Source organism: Gallus gallus, chromosome 1 (genome assembly GCF_016699485.2).
Source record: "Gallus gallus isolate bGalGal1 chromosome 1, bGalGal1.mat.broiler.GRCg7b, whole genome shotgun sequence".
NCBI lineage: Eukaryota > Metazoa > Chordata > Aves > Galliformes > Phasianidae > Gallus > Gallus gallus.
Genome location: NC_052532.1, coordinates 105,365,332 through 105,384,849, shown reverse-complemented (window position 1 = coordinate 105,384,849; position 19,518 = coordinate 105,365,332). Strand labels below are relative to the sequence as shown.

General features: G+C 40.8%; 1 protein-coding gene across 6 annotated transcripts; it reads right to left on the bottom strand.

Annotated features, from left to right (window-relative positions):
• Window positions 1–755: 755 nt before the first annotated feature.
• Window positions 756–19,518, bottom strand: IFNAR1 (interferon alpha and beta receptor subunit 1). Of its 6 annotated transcripts, none has more exons than NM_204859.2 (11): window positions 19,391–19,518; window positions 14,146–14,266; window positions 13,234–13,427; window positions 12,404–12,564; window positions 11,166–11,307; window positions 10,144–10,258; window positions 9,166–9,368; window positions 7,859–8,013; window positions 7,001–7,154; window positions 4,655–4,809; window positions 756–2,331 (listed from the first exon to the last, which is right to left on the bottom strand). In NM_204859.2, exons 1-11 carry the CDS (start codon window positions 19,470–19,472, stop codon window positions 2,104–2,106), a joined length of 1,710 nt encoding a protein of 569 aa, NP_990190.2. In that variant the 5' UTR covers window positions 19,473–19,518; the 3' UTR covers window positions 756–2,103. The 6 variants fall into 6 exon arrangements, with proteins under 6 accessions (NP_990190.2, XP_015154756.2, XP_046761874.1 ...); XM_015299270.4 differs by having other exon boundaries at window positions 4,655–4,782; XM_046905918.1 differs by having other exon boundaries at window positions 4,655–4,770.

The following is a 19,518-nucleotide window of genomic DNA, read 5'->3' as shown; positions in this document are numbered from 1 at the left end:
ATGAAATCGCCGTTTTCCAAAGCGCCAAAACCTGGGGAGGCAAACAATGTCTTCACTGGAAGTAGCTCACAGTTATCAAAACAACGTTCTGCAGTCAGCTGCTGAAATACCAGAGGAAGCCTGCTCCTGAGGTGGACAGGAAAAAGTACAAAAAAAACCCAGGAAACAATCCCCTTCCCAACCTTACTTCAGAAAAATGTTCAGAATATCTTTACTTTTGAAAAATCCCCAAAATGAAAATACATCCCCAAGCCCTACTGTAGAAGTAGGTCACTATTAGGAATAGCAGTCTGAACTAGAAGCTGTTCAGGGAAAAAAAAAAAATATCCAAGAAGGCCCATTAAGACATAAAGCACTATGAGGAGCAGCTGAATAAACAAGCTGCATTCTCACCGCGGAAGAGCAAATTGACTTTGAAGCAAAATTACTTTGAATAGACAGCACAAAGAGCCAACTTAATACTGCCTTTCATCCGCTACCTCACAGCCATTCACAGAGCGGAGCTTCTTACCAATGACCACTAAGGGTGGGATGCTGACACTCCCATTTGTCAGCTTAAGCTCTGACTCAGACAGTGGAATTGGCACTTCCATTCTGAACTGCCTAGACCATGCAAGCATCCCACGTAAGCTCCAATTAACTTTATATGTGATATTCTTCATGCAGTTTTTTTCTGGAAGGACAATTTATGGGGATTTCCAATGTACTATAGCTTCGATGCCACCATTTTGGAAACAGACAGAACCAAGAAAGGGTTAAAGAAGTAAATGTGCAAAATTTATTAAGTTCTTCAATGAACACCGGAACATGAAATTTATAAAATAAGGACACGTTTTTGAAATTAAAAAAAACCAGAAAAATACCAGCAGTTGCTTGCTGTAATACACAGTGGCCCACATGTAACTCAAACCTAATTTATTCTAAGTCAATTCTGTCATAAAAAATAATCTATAAAAAATAAAAATACTTTGAAAAAAGAAAGTGGTATGCAAACAAACATAACTGCAGCATCTTTACAATTGGTACAAAGAGGTGGCTGTTGGCAAGAGAAGACCCGAGTTGGAAAAGCTTTGAAGGACAGTGTCCTTGCCATGCTGTTAACAGGCATTTTCTAAATACAACTTGGATATTTCTACGTACAGAATAAAGCTCCACATTTGCAGATCCTAATCAGTTACAAGAGTTCTAAACTTCTGGTTACGTAGCCACGAGAGAGGAAAAAAAAAGAACAGGATATTCCTTCTTAGTATGCCTTATCATCAAAGTAATTTTTGAAGTATTTTTCAAAGTGTTATTCGGTTATTTTATGTATTCGTTGGCTGCCATCCTAAGTGCAGCACAATGCAATTTGACCATACCTCTATATACAAAGTGCTTCCGCTGTGACATTTTTATGTTCCACGGTGGAGTGCCTTCTCCCCACGTGGTACTTGCATCTTACTCAGTGCTGTGGGAGAAGAGTACCCCGATACATAGCTTCACATACATGGAAGTGGGCACTGGGAGTACCTGGCAGCCACGGCTGTAAGGAATTTTACACGGATGTTCAGAGGAGTTGCCTCACTGAGGCTGTTGTCTTTTTTGCATACTTTGCTCTGGACCTACTGACTCAAAAAACACTGTCTCCAATGGGGCTGGAAGATGTCAGAGAAGTACTTGAAATGGTACCTGGCATCAACTTTCTTCTGCCTGTGTAAAGATAATCTAAGGACTCTGTCAAAGTACACACTGGCACTCAAAATAAACCTGTAAGAGAGAAATCCTTCTTGTGCAACACAGTAGGCTTTCATCAAGGTTATCAGGTTCAAGTATACGAAGCATACGGATCTCTTCTCTGTATTCAGATGGTATTCCTTTTATCATGAGATGACTATTCAGTCAGAATGGTGTAAGCTACCAGAACTCCAGCGTGCTTTAACTGCAGTCAGCCGGCAGCAGAGAAGGTATGTAATTCTCCAGTAACAAAGTGCAGATTTGGAAACTTCAGAACGAGGATCCCAAAGTCATACAGTCTTCATTTGGCCAAAGACTTTCATAATAAAAAAAAAGTTCAAGTGTTTATTATACTACAAGTCCCATATTTGGATTTTATTCCCATAAAAGTTATAGTATGTCATTTCCTAGTGTTTCTTCTGACCCTTTGCTTTGTGAGGTATTATCGTCGTAAGAATAATTCCCTGAATCTCGACTGCTCTGTTTAAAATGTTTGTTGTCTTTAAAGTCAATTTGATTTACTTCTTCTGTGATCCTACTCTCAATTATGTAACAAATTTCTACCGGTTCTTCTACAGTAGGCACAAATGGACTGTTAAAGAGCTGTGCTCCGAAGCCCTGCAAAAACAGAAGCACAAAGAAAGATGAGCATTCATATATAACACCTAAAAAATAACCCCACTTAACACGAAAGCCATACAACTCCACTGTATTGTATTCAACAGCATCACAACTTTTTCTACCTATAACATGCAACCTTCTCTCTGAAGTTCAGGAACGAAAAGTCCTGATAAAGTTTAGCTGCATTTAGACATTGTTCTAGCAATGTAACCTCAACTCTTCTGCTATGTTTCCAGCTGTCAATCAAGTATATAATCACAATACTTCATCGATTATAGCCTTGAGACCACTCAAAAAATAAAAAGGAATGCATGAAGCAAGCTGCTACAGCATGACACCAAGCCTTTCATAGCTCTCAAGAGTGCCACCGTCTGTTCTCTGTGCTTCAAATCTACTCTCTGAAATGGTTTTTATATCAAATAAATACACACAGTATTAGTTATGTTATCAGTATTCTACTGAACAACAGAGCTAAAATGCTGCCTTACAAATTAAGTTCATATTAGCCCTTGTAAACTATGAGACTGGTGTTAAATTATAGCTGTATTGAGAAAGCTCTGCACACTACGTATCATAAGAGCCTCAGTGAGAAGGAGATATGTTAGGAAGGCCACACACCGTTCAAGTCGATGGTCTGAGAAACACTGAAGAAAGCTGCGTGAGGAGTAGTTCCTGATATGCTTCAAAATATAGAATCACGATTCTATGATATACCCACCTTCCAAAATGTATCCACATTTACGTGTGGCTCTGTTTACTCTAGAATGGGATCACTATTAAGTACTATGCCAAGCAGAGCTCAGAAACTGCACAACCACCCTTTCTGGGACTTGAACCATACAGTCATCATGTCAAGAGATGGCATACATTTGCTACATCAAAATTTCCTCCAAAGATTGGACTTGCATCGTTACCTCCTTTGAGTTTTAAAGGACAGGCAATAATGACAGTTCTTAGATCACACAGCCTCTCAGATGATACAAACACATGGAAGATGTGTCAAAAATGTAATATGACTTTCATAGAATACATAAGGCTGGAAGGACACTTCCAACGTCCAACTCTTGCCAGCTTCCTGAGCCAGATGTGGTTTCTGTTTATTTTAGTAATGTTTCATTCAATTCTCTTCCACAAAGATGCTCTTGATCCATATAACCCTCCTTGTATTCATAAAGTCTTACGACCAAGAGATCTGTAGGTCTGCCTGCTTGAAGATGCTTTTGTTATGAATTTTAACAAAACCATTCAATTCTCTCTAATTCTGATAATGAAAGAGCCAGAAAATGCTCTATCAACTTCTATTCATAGAACCACAAGATGGTTTTGGTTGCATGCTTAAAGGTCATCTAGTTCCACTCCCCCACCATGGGCAAGGACTGTAAGAGGTTGCTCAAAGCCCCAGCCAACCTGACTTTGAATGCTTCCATGGAGGAGGCATCCATAACTTCTCTGGGCAACCTGTTCCAGTGCATCACCACCCTCATCACAAAGATTTCTCATCATATTCAATGTGAAACTATCCCCTTTCAGTTTAAAATGATTGTGCCTTGTCCTGTCACTACATGCCTCAGTGTATTAAAAAAAGAAAAAAAGAAAGAAAAAAGTATAAAGTGAGCTTATACAACAGGCCACAAATTCAGAGCCTTCTATATGCCAAACAACTCCAACTCTCAGCATTTCTTCAAAGGAGAGGTACTCTGTGGCCCTCCTCTAGAGGTGCTTCAACAGCTCTATGGCCCTCTTGCATTGGGAATCCCAGGCCTGAATGTAGAACTGCAGGTAGAGCCCTATGAGTATAGAAGGAGGCAATCAACTCCCTTGACCTGCTGACTAGGCCTCTTTTGATGCAGTCCAGGATATGACTGCCTTGCTGGGCTGCAAACACACATTGCCAGCTCATATCCACCACCAGTATCCCCAGGTCCTTCACTGCAAAGGTGCTCTCAGTCAATTCCCCTCTCCAAGATACTCATGATTTCCTCCCAAAGAAACCTTCAGAGAAACAAGTGAGGTGTAATGCAACAAGGAACAAACAAACTAGAAGCAATAAAAATCAAGTTCTGTGCAGCAAGAAAATAACGTCAAGCTGGTAACTGAAAGGATGTGAATAAGACACAGTACCCATTCTGTGTTACACAGTATTCTAGAAATACATACTCCAATTTTTCCCTTGGGCATTCCTGCATTTTGTTAAGAACTATACAATTAATCGGTAAGAATACAAGATAACAGAATCACTTTTTTTTCCCATAATATTTTCTGCTCATTTTTTCTAAAAATACATCTGCTTAATGAATAAGAAAAACAAATCTCATCTTACCTCTATGTTCAGAGGAGTCTGGCATGAAGGAAAGAACATGTACTTGATTTTATTATAGACTTGATACAGGAAAAAAATGACCAGTGATGCCACAATCAAGACAACAGTCAGCGCACCTGCAAATGTTGCTAAAATGATCAGAGGTAAGTGTTTACCTAAAGAAGGAAAAAAAACCAAACAACAATAAACCAAACATTTAGTCTAGGTATGCATGAACTACCAAGATTAAAACAGATGTTCTCCAAATCTGGTACAGTGCTTATCATAGAATTTCACATTCCTATACCACTATAGCCAGGCACGATGATCATTATGGTAACGATGTCATTCTAATACCTTAAGTAATTTTATTAAAATCACAGTGCAAGAGATTTATCAAATACGAGAATACAGGCATCTGCATACAGGATCAGAACCAAGATCCAATGATTCCCTCACTACCTGACAGCAGGACAGAAAGGCTGCCCACAGACAGTTATCGTGAAGCACCTGATGTATGTAAATCTGTTACTCTGCTGGCTCTAGCCCCAGGCAACATAACATGAAACTAATGGAAATACAGGAGTAAAAATTTCCATGTTATTTTATAAAATTTCCACAGGTTATGGAAGGAGAATGGACAATTAAAAAAGTGAAGTTGGCTGATGGCTTTTTAGCCAGGAAATGATTACACTGGTCAGACTTGAAAGACTTCAAGGAGCACAAAAGAGTTTCTTTGACAGGAAAGGAACTCCACCTCTAAGATTCAGATGCCCATGACCCAGTCAGCAGAGAGGGAAAACAGATCTTCTAGCAAGCAACTTATCTATTCCTTTCAGACGAGTATTCAGGAATAAATCAATCCCAAACACATTCCAACTATTTCCTATACTGGTAATCTAGACACCAGCTTGACTTTTTACACCGTTGGTACAGAAACCTTATTCCAGTATAGAAACCTATGTAAGTATAGAAAGATGAGATAAATTTCACTTCAGTGCTCAAACATGGTCCTGTATTCCTGTTCCAACTCAAGAACCATAGAAAGGCTTCTAACAGGCAAGGCTCAGTTCTAAGACTTAAATTTTGAACCTTGTGGTAGAAGAAGTATAGAAGGCAGAACCCAGCTTTTAATAGCACAATATTGTCACCAAATAAACCCTCCAACTGAATAGTCATAGAGTGTTCAGTGATTAAGATCAAGAGTTCTGCAAGCTTCCTTCTCACCTCCTCTATTCTACTTTGCAATGTATTCTCTGGCTCTATCAAACAAACCAACTGAAGGGAGATTGAACACACTGTAATAACAGAAGACACTCTACAAATAACCTAGAGGAGACAATCAGGTCTTTTTAATCCCTATTTCCAGTTAGTACAAATGATCAAAGAACAAAAGCATTCCGCACTGAGATATAAGAACATCTGGGAAGCACATGGCACGATCTGTGTGACTTTCTATCCCAATATGGAGGCTGGAATATACTTCCTGGTCTTAAATAGGCTAAGTATAATAGGGCGATATGGGGAAATTTAATCTTTAACCAGTGAAACAATTAAAGAATTTATTTTATGAATCTAAAAAAGGTAACATTTAATTATTTTCAGGCTTAATAAAGACAGGAAGTGAGGACTATATAAGTCAATAAGTCACAGAAGTTTATTATGTGAGAAAATAATAGTATGGTTATTAAATTTTCTTAGTCTTAAGTCAGTTTGGATAGTTCTTTATTTTTTCTAGCACTAAAAGCTCTTACTATAAGATAACCAGTAAACTGAATTCAGCAGTTTAACATGCCCTGATGTTGACTGAATATAACCCATCCTCCAGAATGTGCAAACAAGTCAGTAACGAGTCTGAGTGTTTTCATCTATCATTTGTCCCCTAAAGTGTCCCCTCACACTTCAGAATAAGATTTTTTTTTTTAATTTAGTTAATTCACAAAATAATTAAGACAACTCAAGAACAAAATATTCTTAAAAATGTAGTACCTAGAGATTCCCTGCACCCTTCTAAGCATATTTAGGAAGGAATGGACATTAAAGCCTGCTATTAACAAGTCAGAATTAAGTTTAACTCATAATCATTACAGTGACTATTCTGAGACAGTTTCTAAACTCAGATGCACTGTGGAATAACCACAGTGCAGTTTTGTTCAGGTCAGAAGAGAAGTCGTATCAGTACAGCAACAGCACAGAACACAGCAGCAGTGGCAGACTGCTGATATGACCTCTGCGTACACATGTGCTGACTTGGTAAGGCCCTTATGCCGTGTTGCAAATACTTCCTAACTAGTGAGGACCGCAAAGGCCCGTGAACTGTTAACAGTTTCAATTTTATTGGTGTAACAAGTCGCAAGTTCATCCTACCGCCAGCTGTTCCGATGCATTCCTCTCTGCTGAAATCACTGCTTTTGTTGTAAGCTTCTGAGAACGCTTGTACTTTCACACAGTACAAAGTCGAGGGTGCCAGATCAGAGACTGTCGCTATTGTCTGTTTTGTTTCTTTCATTTTTACTTCCTCCTGAAAAAGAGCAAAGTAAGGTGCACATACAGATTACAAGAATCACTCAACCGATCAAGAGTTTCGGACTCTGCTGAAGAAGTAATTCTGTAAGCAGCTGGACGCCATTCTGCACTTAAATTGAATAAACCAGAAGAACCACTGATGTACTCCGTGCAAAATTAAACTCCTTCCAGTTACTGTTTTCCTTCTCCCACAAGTTTATATACACACATCTACTGATTATGATAAAGATATTTTGCTCTAAGGAGCATTTAAAGACTATGGAGAGATGTATTAAAATGTGAACTGGAAACATTCAAGGCTTCGTTATTTTATGATACACGTAGGTATAAAACTGCAAATACAGAAATAAGCATTTGAGGTCAGGAATCTACATTAGGACAAGACTCCTACACAGATACTGTAAGAAAGAAGCCTCTGTTCAAAAGCAAGCCATTTGGCAGCTTCATGAAACTTAAAGCATAGCTCTACAAAATCACGATAATGCCATGTGAATGAAAAAAAGATCAAAATCTCCTCAAGTTGTGATGCTAGACTTTTTAAAAGAATCTTTCACAAAAACAGGCAAACAAACAGGCAGCATGACTGGCACACCATGTACGTGCCTCTTCTGAAAATAAGCTTCTTGAGGAGAACTTAAATGTCGTATTTATGTCATAGCAAATTGCATGTACTGTTTTAAGTACTTGACGACTTCATACCTCATTATCTGATGAATTCTTCCAATACAGAATCTGGTAAGAGAAATCATAAAGGTCACTCATGATTTTATTCCCAGGTCCTCCTGGAGGAGTAATCTTGATATGGAGCAAAACATCACTGATGTCCACCTTTACATCAGGAGGGCCAATTTCATCTGCAGACATTAAAAAAAAAATAAGACGGTTAAAAATAAGAGTGACGGAGTAGAAATAACAACACAGAATAAAACACTGCCATTTAAATCCATGAAAAATTTTTAAAATGTGTATTTAAGACCCTGACTCGACTAGTAGCTTTACCTACATGTATCTGCATATACGAGGGCAGCTCCAAAAGTACCTCCTCCTATTTTATTATGTTGGCCCATGACATCAGGGGCGGATGGTGGCGGTGTGGCAGTAGAGGCTGAACCTTCCCACCAGTATCCCATTACATTTTTTCAACGTGTGACAGATGGCAGCAGAGGGGCAGTATGACACAATGGTGTTTGACACGGAAGCGTGCATAAAGCAAAGATGTGTCACTGAATTCCTCTGTATGAAAAAAATGGCACTCACTGACATTCACTGACACTTGCTGAATGGGAACCAAAGAGTGGATGTGAGTACAGTGAGGCAGTGGGCGGTGTGTTTTAGCAGTGGTAACATGAATGACAAGTCACGTTCCGGACAGCCACGCACAGCTGTCACACCACAAGGTGAAGCATGTCTCAATCAGCTCATCCATCATCAGTATCTAAAGGGGAGTTACAGGAAAGAAGGGGACAGAGTCTTTAGCAGGGTCTGTGGTGATAGAACAAGGTGAAATGGCCTCAAGCTCAAAGAGAGTAGATTTAGTTTAGATACAAGGAAAAAATCTTTTACAGTGAGGGTGGTGAGGCACAGGAACAGGTTGCCTAGTGGCGTGGTTGATGCCCTGTCCCTAAAGACTTTCAAGGTGAGTCTGGATAAGACCCTGGGCAATCTGATCTCTTTGGGCCAAGGAAGGATGGACCGCATGGGCAACATTTTCCTAGCAATGATACCATGATAGCAGCTGTGAAACAGCGGGTCACATTAGCCACCTCCACTGCTGCAGATGTTTACAAACACAGCATGCAGGCTCTTGTTCATCACTGATGGAAGCATACAGCTAACCGTGTTTTGCAGCTGAGAATTTGCTCTATCAAATAGTGTTATTCTCATCTTTTTATCTGTGGTAGTTTCCACGGAATTAAATAGGAGGCATCACATTTGGAGCAACACATGTAGCATGAAGTACAAGTTGGCTGAGAAATGAAAAAATTTAAGAAAGAATATCTCCTTACTTGTTACCGGAGGATCTACTTCTACGTCTTTAGACAAACATGATTTATTATATTCATTCATAGCCTGCACACGGAAGTAATAAGATGCCGAAGTAGGTTTGATGACAGATGACAAATTGCATTTCATGCTAGTGATGTTCTCACATCCTGATACCTTCTGCCACTTTGAGGAGTAATCATCATAAAGGTTCTTTAGGTACCCACTGCAAGAGATATTTTAATGTTTTTTTTTTTATGATGTTGGGCCCACAAATTTAAAAAAACAATCAAACAAGAAAACTATTTCTTCTATCTGTAACTGAAACAATGAAGTCAATTAAATCAGGAAGTACAAACGAGTGCCTCACTCAGTCCTCACCAGAAAAACTGCATTTCTGTTGTTAAGATTTTTACAATTCAAATTCAGATTTTTCAACAAGTTCTATGAAGTCATTTTTATGTCACATCAAAGGAATTCCAAAATAATGCTGCTCTTTGTGAGCTCTCTCTCATCATGTTGATGCCAGTCACAGTATTCATTCCACAAACGACTAGACATTAAGATGCAAGCATATGGACACGACATTTTTCTTTTTCAAAGGTTGGAATCTGACCAGTAGTAATCAAATATGTTGACAGTTGAAAACCTTCAACAACAGCATTTTGCCCATGACTTCTAGTCATCTAATTTCTTCACATTTAAAAAGGTACAAGGAAATGCAAACTTCATATCTTATAAAAAATGCTACTTAGAATATATAGAGAAGTCAATTCCATTAAGTATTTAGCACTCCTATGACAAGTCTAGTATTCAGAAGTTCTACAATATGTTATATGCAATCCTTTTAAAAGCCACTAGCTGTATTCAGTGTTTCACAGAACGTGTTAAAATACGTTTACAAAGTATTTCACTTCTAGCAAGTGTTTGTAAAAGACAGCATATGACATTTAAAACTACACTACAGGTTTACACAGAGATACGGAAATTGCTTAACTCACGTGAGATACTGTACGGTATAGGTCACATGTTCGTTATAGTGATTATCCCAAAGCAGATAGAATTTCATGTTCAAAGCAAAAACTCTCACATTTGTTGGGCAAAGAAGGTCATTTACTGCTCAAAATAAAAAGCAGAAGTTACTGGGTAGGAATAAGCTTTATATTACATACAGCAATTTCTCACTGAGTGAGCATTTCTCACACAAATGGTTACGGCACACATTCAGGAATGTTACGGAACAGTTAAAAAAATTATAATCAAAATTATGTTTGAATTATAAAGATGACAAATTTATATGCTGTCTATACAACAGAACGTAAGCCTTTAACAATAAAAGCATTAGTTAAATTCACTACAGTTAAAATTAAGGAGAGATGCATGGAGATTTGTAGTAACAAACTATTCCAGCAGTGATTTGCCTAGAAGACTATGTAAAATATACACAAATAAACACAATGAGGTTCTGATGTACCATCCACGCAATCTAGTGTTTAACATTCTACATTCCCACACTGTAATTTTTCCTGAAATAAATATTTAGGAATACTTAAGAGACACTTGAACAGCACACAAAAGAATTTAAATGTAGACATGCAAAACAAGCTATTAATTGCAAGCAAGCTACGCACAGCAATTCTTCAGAATCTGCAAGAATGAAGTCCAAAAGGCTTGCATAAAAGACATTTTTCTAAGCCTGGCTCCACTTCATATGCACTCATTTATTACCTAACACACAAAAGTATTTTATTTTGTCAACACGCGCTTCCCTTTCCTCTTGATTCAAAGTCACAAATCCAAAAAATAGGTAGCTTTCCAATACAGAGAAAGTAGTTTTTGCAATCCAAATCACTGGACAGAATTTTCCTCCAAGTGAAAACCTCTGTGTACTATAAAAACTTCTAATATCAATAGGCAACATTTTATATTGATTTAAAATAGAAAATTGTAAATAACTGTGATGATTGCTGCTATGCCAAAGTAAGTCGGAACTTGTTTGATGTAAGATGACTTCACGCTTTACCTTTACGGGTGGTTTTTATGCAATGAATTGGACTGAACAGGCCTTCTTTATACTCCAGAGGAACAGTTGCTTGAACTTTCAAACAATAGGTAGTCTCTGGAGCAAGATCATTTATTACATCAATGGGTAAAATACTTCTGACCTGTAAGAGAATTGTGAATAGCATATAAAGATAACTGCTCTTCCAGATGAGCTGATTTTTAAGTATCCTTTCCACCCGCCAGGTTTCAGTCTATTTGTATAACATCACAGAACCAAAGAATGGTTTGGGTTGGAAGGCACCTTTAAGATCTCCTAGCTCCAACCCCCTGCTATAGGCAAGGACACCTCCCTCTGGACCAGGTTGCTCAAAGCCTCATCCGCCTCATCCAGCCTGGCCTCGAATGCTTCCAGGGAGGGAGCATCCACCACCTCGCTGGACAACCAATGTCTGTTCCAGTGTCTCACCACCCTCACAGTAAAGAATTTCTTCCTAACATCTAGTCTAAATCTACCCTCTTCCAGTTTAAAGCCATTTCCCCTTGTCCTGTCTCTACATGCCCTTATAAGAAGTCCCTCCCCAGCTTTCCCTAAGCAGTGCTAAAGTAGGGAACAAAGGACAATATGTGTAGCTGATTCAGCGCTGAAAGGGCTTCTAACTTTGCTCCTTTACACGTGAAACTAGATTTTCAGTTTCAGGAATGCAGCACAGCTCTGTATGAAACGTAACTTACTGCACTTGAATTCCTCAGTTCATTGAACAAATACTTCCTCCTCTCCCTACTTGGCTGACTAGACATGTCAGATACACAGCATGTACTTTAATTATAAGATATCCAGAAGACCAAATTAGCCTCTTATCTCAGCCCTACCCTTCCCTATCTATATCCTATTGTAAGCGTTTCTTCCCACTGTCTTGAACTTTCTTCCCTTTCCCTGTTCCTGCTGGCTGACAGCGGATCCTGCTCCAGCTCATGTGAGATGGTTTCACTTCACCCCTCATACTAAGAACTGGCTCTGGGACTTAAGAGAAATACGGCAGTTCTCATAAAACATCTAAAACAGTCCTCTAGAAATATAAACAAACAAACACATTAAAAACAACAACTTTTCAGCCACATTGCAGCAGTTATAGAGTTGCGTAACTAAGCAAGCTTTATAATTAAATTTCAATATTAGAGCATTAAACAACTAAGGCAAAGGTCCAGCAGTTATGGTCAAATAAATAAATAAATAAATAAATCAGAATACAATCATACCTTTTCTACATTGGATGAATTGTCCCAGATAACTACATTGTATTTAAAAAACACAGAAATTAGCCACATTTTTCGAACCTGATTTGCTTCTGGAGGAGAAATGTTAATTTTAATGGCTCCATTTATGGACTGCAACGCTATTTCAGGGGGACCAATCTGAGCTGCAAATATGGAAAAGTTGAGCGTGATGAATGTTTGAAGGAAAACAAACCAACATTTAAGTTACATTAATAATACGCAGCTACTGTGATTTAGTATCTTACTTTCAACTCTTTAACAAAACTACAGGAACTGCCCATGGGATCTTAGTTTTAATTCTCCTCAGGCAGTAACTCACAGAAATCTAACCTAAAATATATGACAATGTTGCCTGAAATTAAAATGCAATATTGCTAATGAACGTTTTCCGTAAAGGAATGAAAAAGCTGGATCATATTTTAAAATAAGCAAGGCAAGAAACCTAGCACAAACAAATCAATCCAGTAGTACTGCACAGTAGCCTTCCTTCATTAAGGAAGGCTATATGAAAAGTCAATATATAATAGGCATAATGAAAAGTCAATAGGTCAGTAGAAGACCTCCAGGAAAGTCCATTTCAGGGAGGTTTTATGGAATCTAGAAAGACAGTGATAGAAAGAACCCTCAGAAGAACAGCACCACTACCAATATTTTTCCCTTTCCAAAAATCACCCATAAATACTTTACATTACTTTAAGGTTGAGAAAGTCACTAATTTATGCTGTTGTAAGCAGTAGAAACCACATATAAGCCACAATAAAGTGCAGAAGGACATTTAACTAGATATGTTGCAGTACGTAAGGAGCCCATACCTATTTCATACGGAATCATTTCGAAAATGCTAGACCATGGAGACTTGGCTTCCCTTCTTTCAGCCCTTATGCGGATGTGATGCGTATCATAGTATGCAGTTATTGCTGAAGAAAAGTCACATTCTGTGTGACTGACATTCTGGCAACCAGATAATTCCTTCCATTCTGGTTCACTTGTCTGAAGATCATCAAAGCTGCGAGAAGAGAATAAAATAAAATAAAAATCAAAGCAATCTAAATCCTCAGTTTTCTTCACCTTCTTCTAAACGCTAGGAAGTGTTAGTTTGCCTAGCATTTAGCACCAGTTACACTCGTGCTGGTGATATCTATTTCGTCAGCCTCCAGTTGATATCACCATTTAATTCAAGCCTCAAGTTGATATCGCCATTACTTTAATTCATTACTTTATCACTTTATTAGCTTAACGTTTTTACCCAAGAGTATCAGACTTTGTAGACTGATAGTTAACCACTTGGTTTATTCAGTGTGTGAGCACAGTCTCTGAGAACAGCAACAAAGAACTGTCAAAGTCCAGAATTACATCCTCTCTCAAACTCAGTTTGTGTGTGTTGACACAACCTAGCTCAAAAAAAGAAAACAACCCCCCAAAAAAAACAGAGAAGAATCAATAAATTTAAACACTACATTTCCAAGTGTACCACTTTACTGCCCAGTATCGAGAATTAATACTAAGTGTGCGCTGTGTTTATAACACATCCCTGTCAGTAACAATCTGGTTTTACGTATAAACTAAAAATATGAAGGACAACTCTTGGATTCTACGTCAAGAAATATCTTCCGAGAAGTTTTATGTGGCAGCATCAACAAACATAAATCAATCAGTAAACCAATTTGCTTTTCTGCACAACTCCAGGTCTGATATTCGTGGCTCAGAATGAAGGTACTACTTACCACTGGTATTGTGCTGAAAATGTCACGTTGGTACCATCTCCAGTGTAGTTCCACATTAGGGTGAAATTTGTATTTACAGCATAAACCTGAATATCCTGAGGACTCTTCAGATTAGTCTGGCCTATAAAAAAGACAATATCAAGCTATATAAAGATTGGGATAAATTATTTTGACATAATATAAGGAGAGACTACTTTTGTTAAAAAGAGTGACAGTGAAATAATTATCCCCCTACCTCCCCTTTAAAAGCACATGCAATTACAACATTCAGCACATGAAGTTCACTGCCACGGGTGATTGTAAGCAATCTGAACGCATTTATGCCGTATCCAACCAATGTTGGATCCGACATCTGGAGCTCAGCTGCAAACCACCTGGGATTGACCTAATGCTCTCATTTCACAACTGTGGAACAGACAGTGAGTCAGACTTTGTGCCACATGCTACTGCCACAAAATCAATGTATGGCCTTGAATATAAATCCCATCCAGTGAGGTTTCCTCACACAGCAGGTCTTCTACCTCACTTAAGGTAATCCTATGTTTTCTTTTACCCAAGGAACAGCACATAAAATGACACATGGAGGGCAAGGGTTAAGTCTGAGGACACATATAAGAATGGTCAAAATGTCAAGGAAAAGAGCAGTCCAGGAGAGAAGCACTAACCTCTGTCAGGGAGATTGCCAACTGGAGGCAATTTAGACATGAATTAAAGCATTCAAACTAAAATCAGGAAGCTTTGTGAAATGTAGATTACAGATTAATCATAGAAATGAACGTTTCAAAAGAGCTTTTTTTGATGAGACCATAGTAGAGGAAAGAAGGGAACATCTGTCAAAAATGTGCTTGTTCAATAGGGGTCATGCCTGCATGTGGTCTTCATATCAATCTAAGCAGTACAGAATCATAGAATTGTTTAAGTTCGAAGGAACCTTTCAAAGGCCATCTGGTCCAACCCCCTGCAAAGAACAAGGACACCTACAGCTCCATCAGGTGCTCAGAGCCCCGTCCAGCCTGACCTTGAGTGTCTGCAGGAATGGGGCATCCACCGCCTCTCTGGGCAACCTGTGCCACTGCCTCAACACTCTTACGGTAAGAAACTTCTTCCTTGTTTTTCATCTAGACCTCCCTGCCTTTAGTTTGAAACATTTTTCCCTTGTCATGTCACAACAGGCCCTGCTAAAGAGTCTGTCCCCTACTTTCTTGTAGCCCCTGTACCACAGGCTATGATTTTACCCTATCTAAAAGTGGAATATAAAAGCATTAAATACATTCAGTAGTTTTGCAGAAGCTCACAATCTTTTCCCACTGTCAGTTGGATGAAAGAAGTATCAAATAATCTTCAAAAGCAGCAGGATGGGTAAGGAAGCTCACTGGGATGAGGACATTAGCTTACTTACACAAATTTCCCCCCTTTCTCTTTCTAAGAGAAAGAGTTCAAAAGCATTTTCAACCATAACATAGGCAGGCTGGTATGATGTGGCACAGGAAAGCATGTGATGTTTTGGGACATGCACTTACGGCTAACACAAAGGGTATCAAGCAATACTTCCTCACAGGCATTGCTGCATCGTGTGGCCTATCTAAACAAACAAGTTCACAGACAATGGCAGAAGCCATTCTGGTATAAATTCTCCAAATCCAGAAGAGAAGCAAATCACTCTGAACTCCATCACAAGCCTTTCTGATCGTTGGACAGTGAATTCAGAAGGAATAGCTTTAGTAACAGGCCCAAAAGCAGACTGTCACGAGCCTCAGGTTTGACTGCCTCCATTCTCTGAGAACTTCTGTATGCAAGCTGGAACAACATTGATCCCAGCTGACGCTGATTCTTCTGTAATCCTCACAAACTGCTGGAACCAGGCCCTAAGAGCTGCTTTCAGGGGCCAAGAAGCATCAAAACAAGCAGCTCTGCTCTGCACAGATGAAACTGCCGCTTCACGGAGCGCTTCGTCTGTGGGACTTCCTCCCTCAGGACTGCATGTGCTCAACTCTTGCCTAGTTTATGAAATGAGTCAAACACACAACCTCAGTGCTACAAGCTGCTGTCCCATTAAGCTGCAGGTATCACAATGTATTTGCTGCTGTTTTCTTTCCTGTTCCACTGCCAGCTGCTGCTGCAGACAAACACTGAACCAGATGGCCTTCCAGCTTCAACTGCTGCAAAACGTAAATACAGAAACAAAACACCTAAAACTCCAACTGTGTTCTGGGCTGTGTTAAAAAAGGGGTGGCCAGCATGGAGACAGAGATGATTGCCCTCCCCGACTCAGCTCTTGTGAGGCCCCATCTGGAGTACTGCATGCAGGCCTGGGGCCTTTAGTACAGGAAGGACGTGGAGCTCTTAGAGCGGGTCCAGAGAAGGGCCACTAAGATGATCAGAGGGCTGGAGCACCTCTCCTGTGAGGAAAGGTTGAGGGATCTGGGTTTGTTTAGCTTGGAGAAGAGAAGGCTCCGGGGAGACCTCATTGTGCCCTTCCAGTACTTGAAGGGAGTGTATAAACAGGAGGGGAATGGTTGTTTACAAGGGTGGATAATGATAGGACAAGGGGGAATGGTTTTAAACTGAGACAGGGAAGGTTTAGGTTGGATATTAGGAGGAAGCTTTTCACACGGAGGGTGGTGACGCAGTGGAACAGGTTGCCCAAGGAGGCTGTGGATGCCCCATCCCCGGAGGCATTCAAGGCCAGGCTGGATGTGGCTCTGGGCAGCCTGGACTGGTGGTTGGCGACCCTGCACACAGCAGGGGGTTGAAATTCGATGATCACTGTGGTCCTTTTCAACCCAGGACAGTCTATGATTCTACAATAGTATGAAAACTCCATAGCACTCGTTGTAGATCTGTCCTGAATGTGATTAGGCACCTTCTTCCATGCCCTGGCTGGAAAAACAGATTATTGCTTTATAAAGCTCTCCTGATCCTCAGAGACAACCCTGACAACTCAGTCTAACACCTTCACCAAATTTCTTATGCAAGCTTAAGTAACGATTTATTGAAAGCTCCAAGTCCCAATTATCCTGTTTTCACCTGCTCACTCCATCTCCTGCTTTCATTTTCCCTTCTATGTCAAACTTGCTAGTTTTCTGAATAATTGTCATTCTTCTCTTATGCATCCCCTCCAAACAAACTCTCTTGGAACAATGTAACTCACCAGTCACAATGCTCTAGCTGAGTTCTATAAGCAGAATCCAGCCTTACAGAAAACATGACCCAACCTTTTCATTCTAACTAGCACTGCTACATCCCAGCACTTTTTGGGTTTTCCCCAGTATTTCAAGTTGATTTAACATTGTTCTCAATAACACAGATGTGCACAGGCGATCCACGCCTATCCTTTCACACAATAATTCCTAATTCCAGTGTTTTGTGCTTGCTTCCCTAAATCAATTCCCTAAATTCTAGTAAAGAACAACCATGGAGTCAAGGAGTAAACTCAGCAACACTTAATTCCCAGTGAAGCTTCATGATTTAGCTATGTGCAAATGTGCAAAGTAATACTTATTCCAAAGGCTCCGCTTTCTTTGGTTGATTCAATGACAAAAAGAATGCACCTCTCCCCACACCCTCATTTCCTTCACTACCAAACCATTTCAACTTACATTACTATCTCAGGGAGAACAAATCAACCAAAAAAAACACCCTTTAAAAGGTCATCACAGAATTGTTTGAGTTGGAAGGAACCTGTCAAAAGCCACCTGGTCCAACCCCCCTGCAATAAGCAGGGACACTTACAGCTCCATCAGGTGCTCAGAACCCCGTACAGCCTGACCTTGAGTGTCCACAGGGATGGGGCATCCACCCCCTGACTGGGCAACCTGTGCCACTGCCTCACCACTCTTATGGTAAAAGACTTCTTCCTTATATCCAGTCTAAATCTCCCTTCTTTTAGTTTGAAATCGTTTCCTCTAGTTCTGTCTCAACAGGCCCTGCTAAAGAGTCTGTCCCTTTCTTTCTTACAGACCCCTTTTAGATGCTGAAAATCTACTCATCAACTTTCCACATATTTCAGTTCCCCGGTATTTGCTACGAATCGTCCGTCTGAATACAAGAAATAATACCTTCTAGCTTATGGTAACACAAATGAACTGAGTTTGCAAGACTCACAATGCACTGCTGTGACTTACAGATATGCCCATGAAGGGATGCACAGCATCAACTACTTCAGATTTTGCTGCCCTAGAAAAAGCAGCTATCTTATAAACTTCTTGTGAATCTTTAAACACTTTTAAAACCAACTGCCAGGCCAAAAGTTGAGATGATACACCATTCTTCTCAAAAGGGAAACGTTCTAACAAAAAGGATTATTTTTGGTCTCCTATCTGAATTATAAAGGCAAGCATGGTGTGAAAGTACACGATTACATGTCCTACTCCACATCTGCTGCTACACTGCCTGCTAGCAGCTATCAGAAGCTCAGCAACAGCCCTGCTGCTTATCATGCGTGGGTTACAACCATGGAAACTCTTGTCTCAGCCTTTCAGCACCAGGCCTGCTACGTGTGGGTATGGAACACAGAAAGCCACAACCAAACACAGCAAAGGCAGCCCGACTACTGCCGACTCCACAGGCTCTAAGGCATCGGTGTTATGACCAGGGTTCTCAGACTGGTGCAGAAGAGGAACCGCTGGTTTTGACAGGGCAGAAGGTGACAGCTCACTGCAGCCCAGCAACCGCTTCTACACACAGAAGCAGCACGTGGCATGCCAATTACTTTCTGCACTCTGTGTGGGTTAACCGAAGTAGCTGCAGGTAGCACAGCGCTGACAGCTCCGGGTTGGAACTTGGAATGAACGCGCAAACCGAAGGGCTGGAAAGGGAAAGAGAAGAAGTCCCAGAGCTGCTTTTCTACCCCAGCCCTACCACAAAGGCACGGTGCAGACCCCAGAAGACAGCCTCCGGTCTTCTGTCACGTTACTGCCTATGAGATCGCGCCCTGAAATTCAGCAGCGTCGCTCCCCTCGGTTCCCTACTTGCACTTCAGGCTCCGAGGCGCCTTCGCAGGAAGTTAACGGGATCCCAAAGCCCGCTGCCCACACACCATCTCGCAGCAGTTGTCTGAGGCGGGCAGACAACGCCGCGCTCCCATCCCCCTCCCCCCATCCGCCCCCCGCCCTCGTAGCGCCGCAACCGGACAGCCTCGGAGCGAGGGGCTCCACGGCCGCGCCGCCCCCACCTCGCCCCAGGGACGGCTCCAGCTGCCCCCCGCCACCGACACCGCCGCCGCGCTGCACCGTGCTCGGCTCACCTGCACAGCACCGGGACACCACGACCAGGACACAAAGCAGCACAGCCGCTAGCCGCCCAGAGGCACACGCCGCCTCAGCCATCAGTCCGTGGCTGCGCTCACCCTTACCGGAAGCCTCTGACGACTGC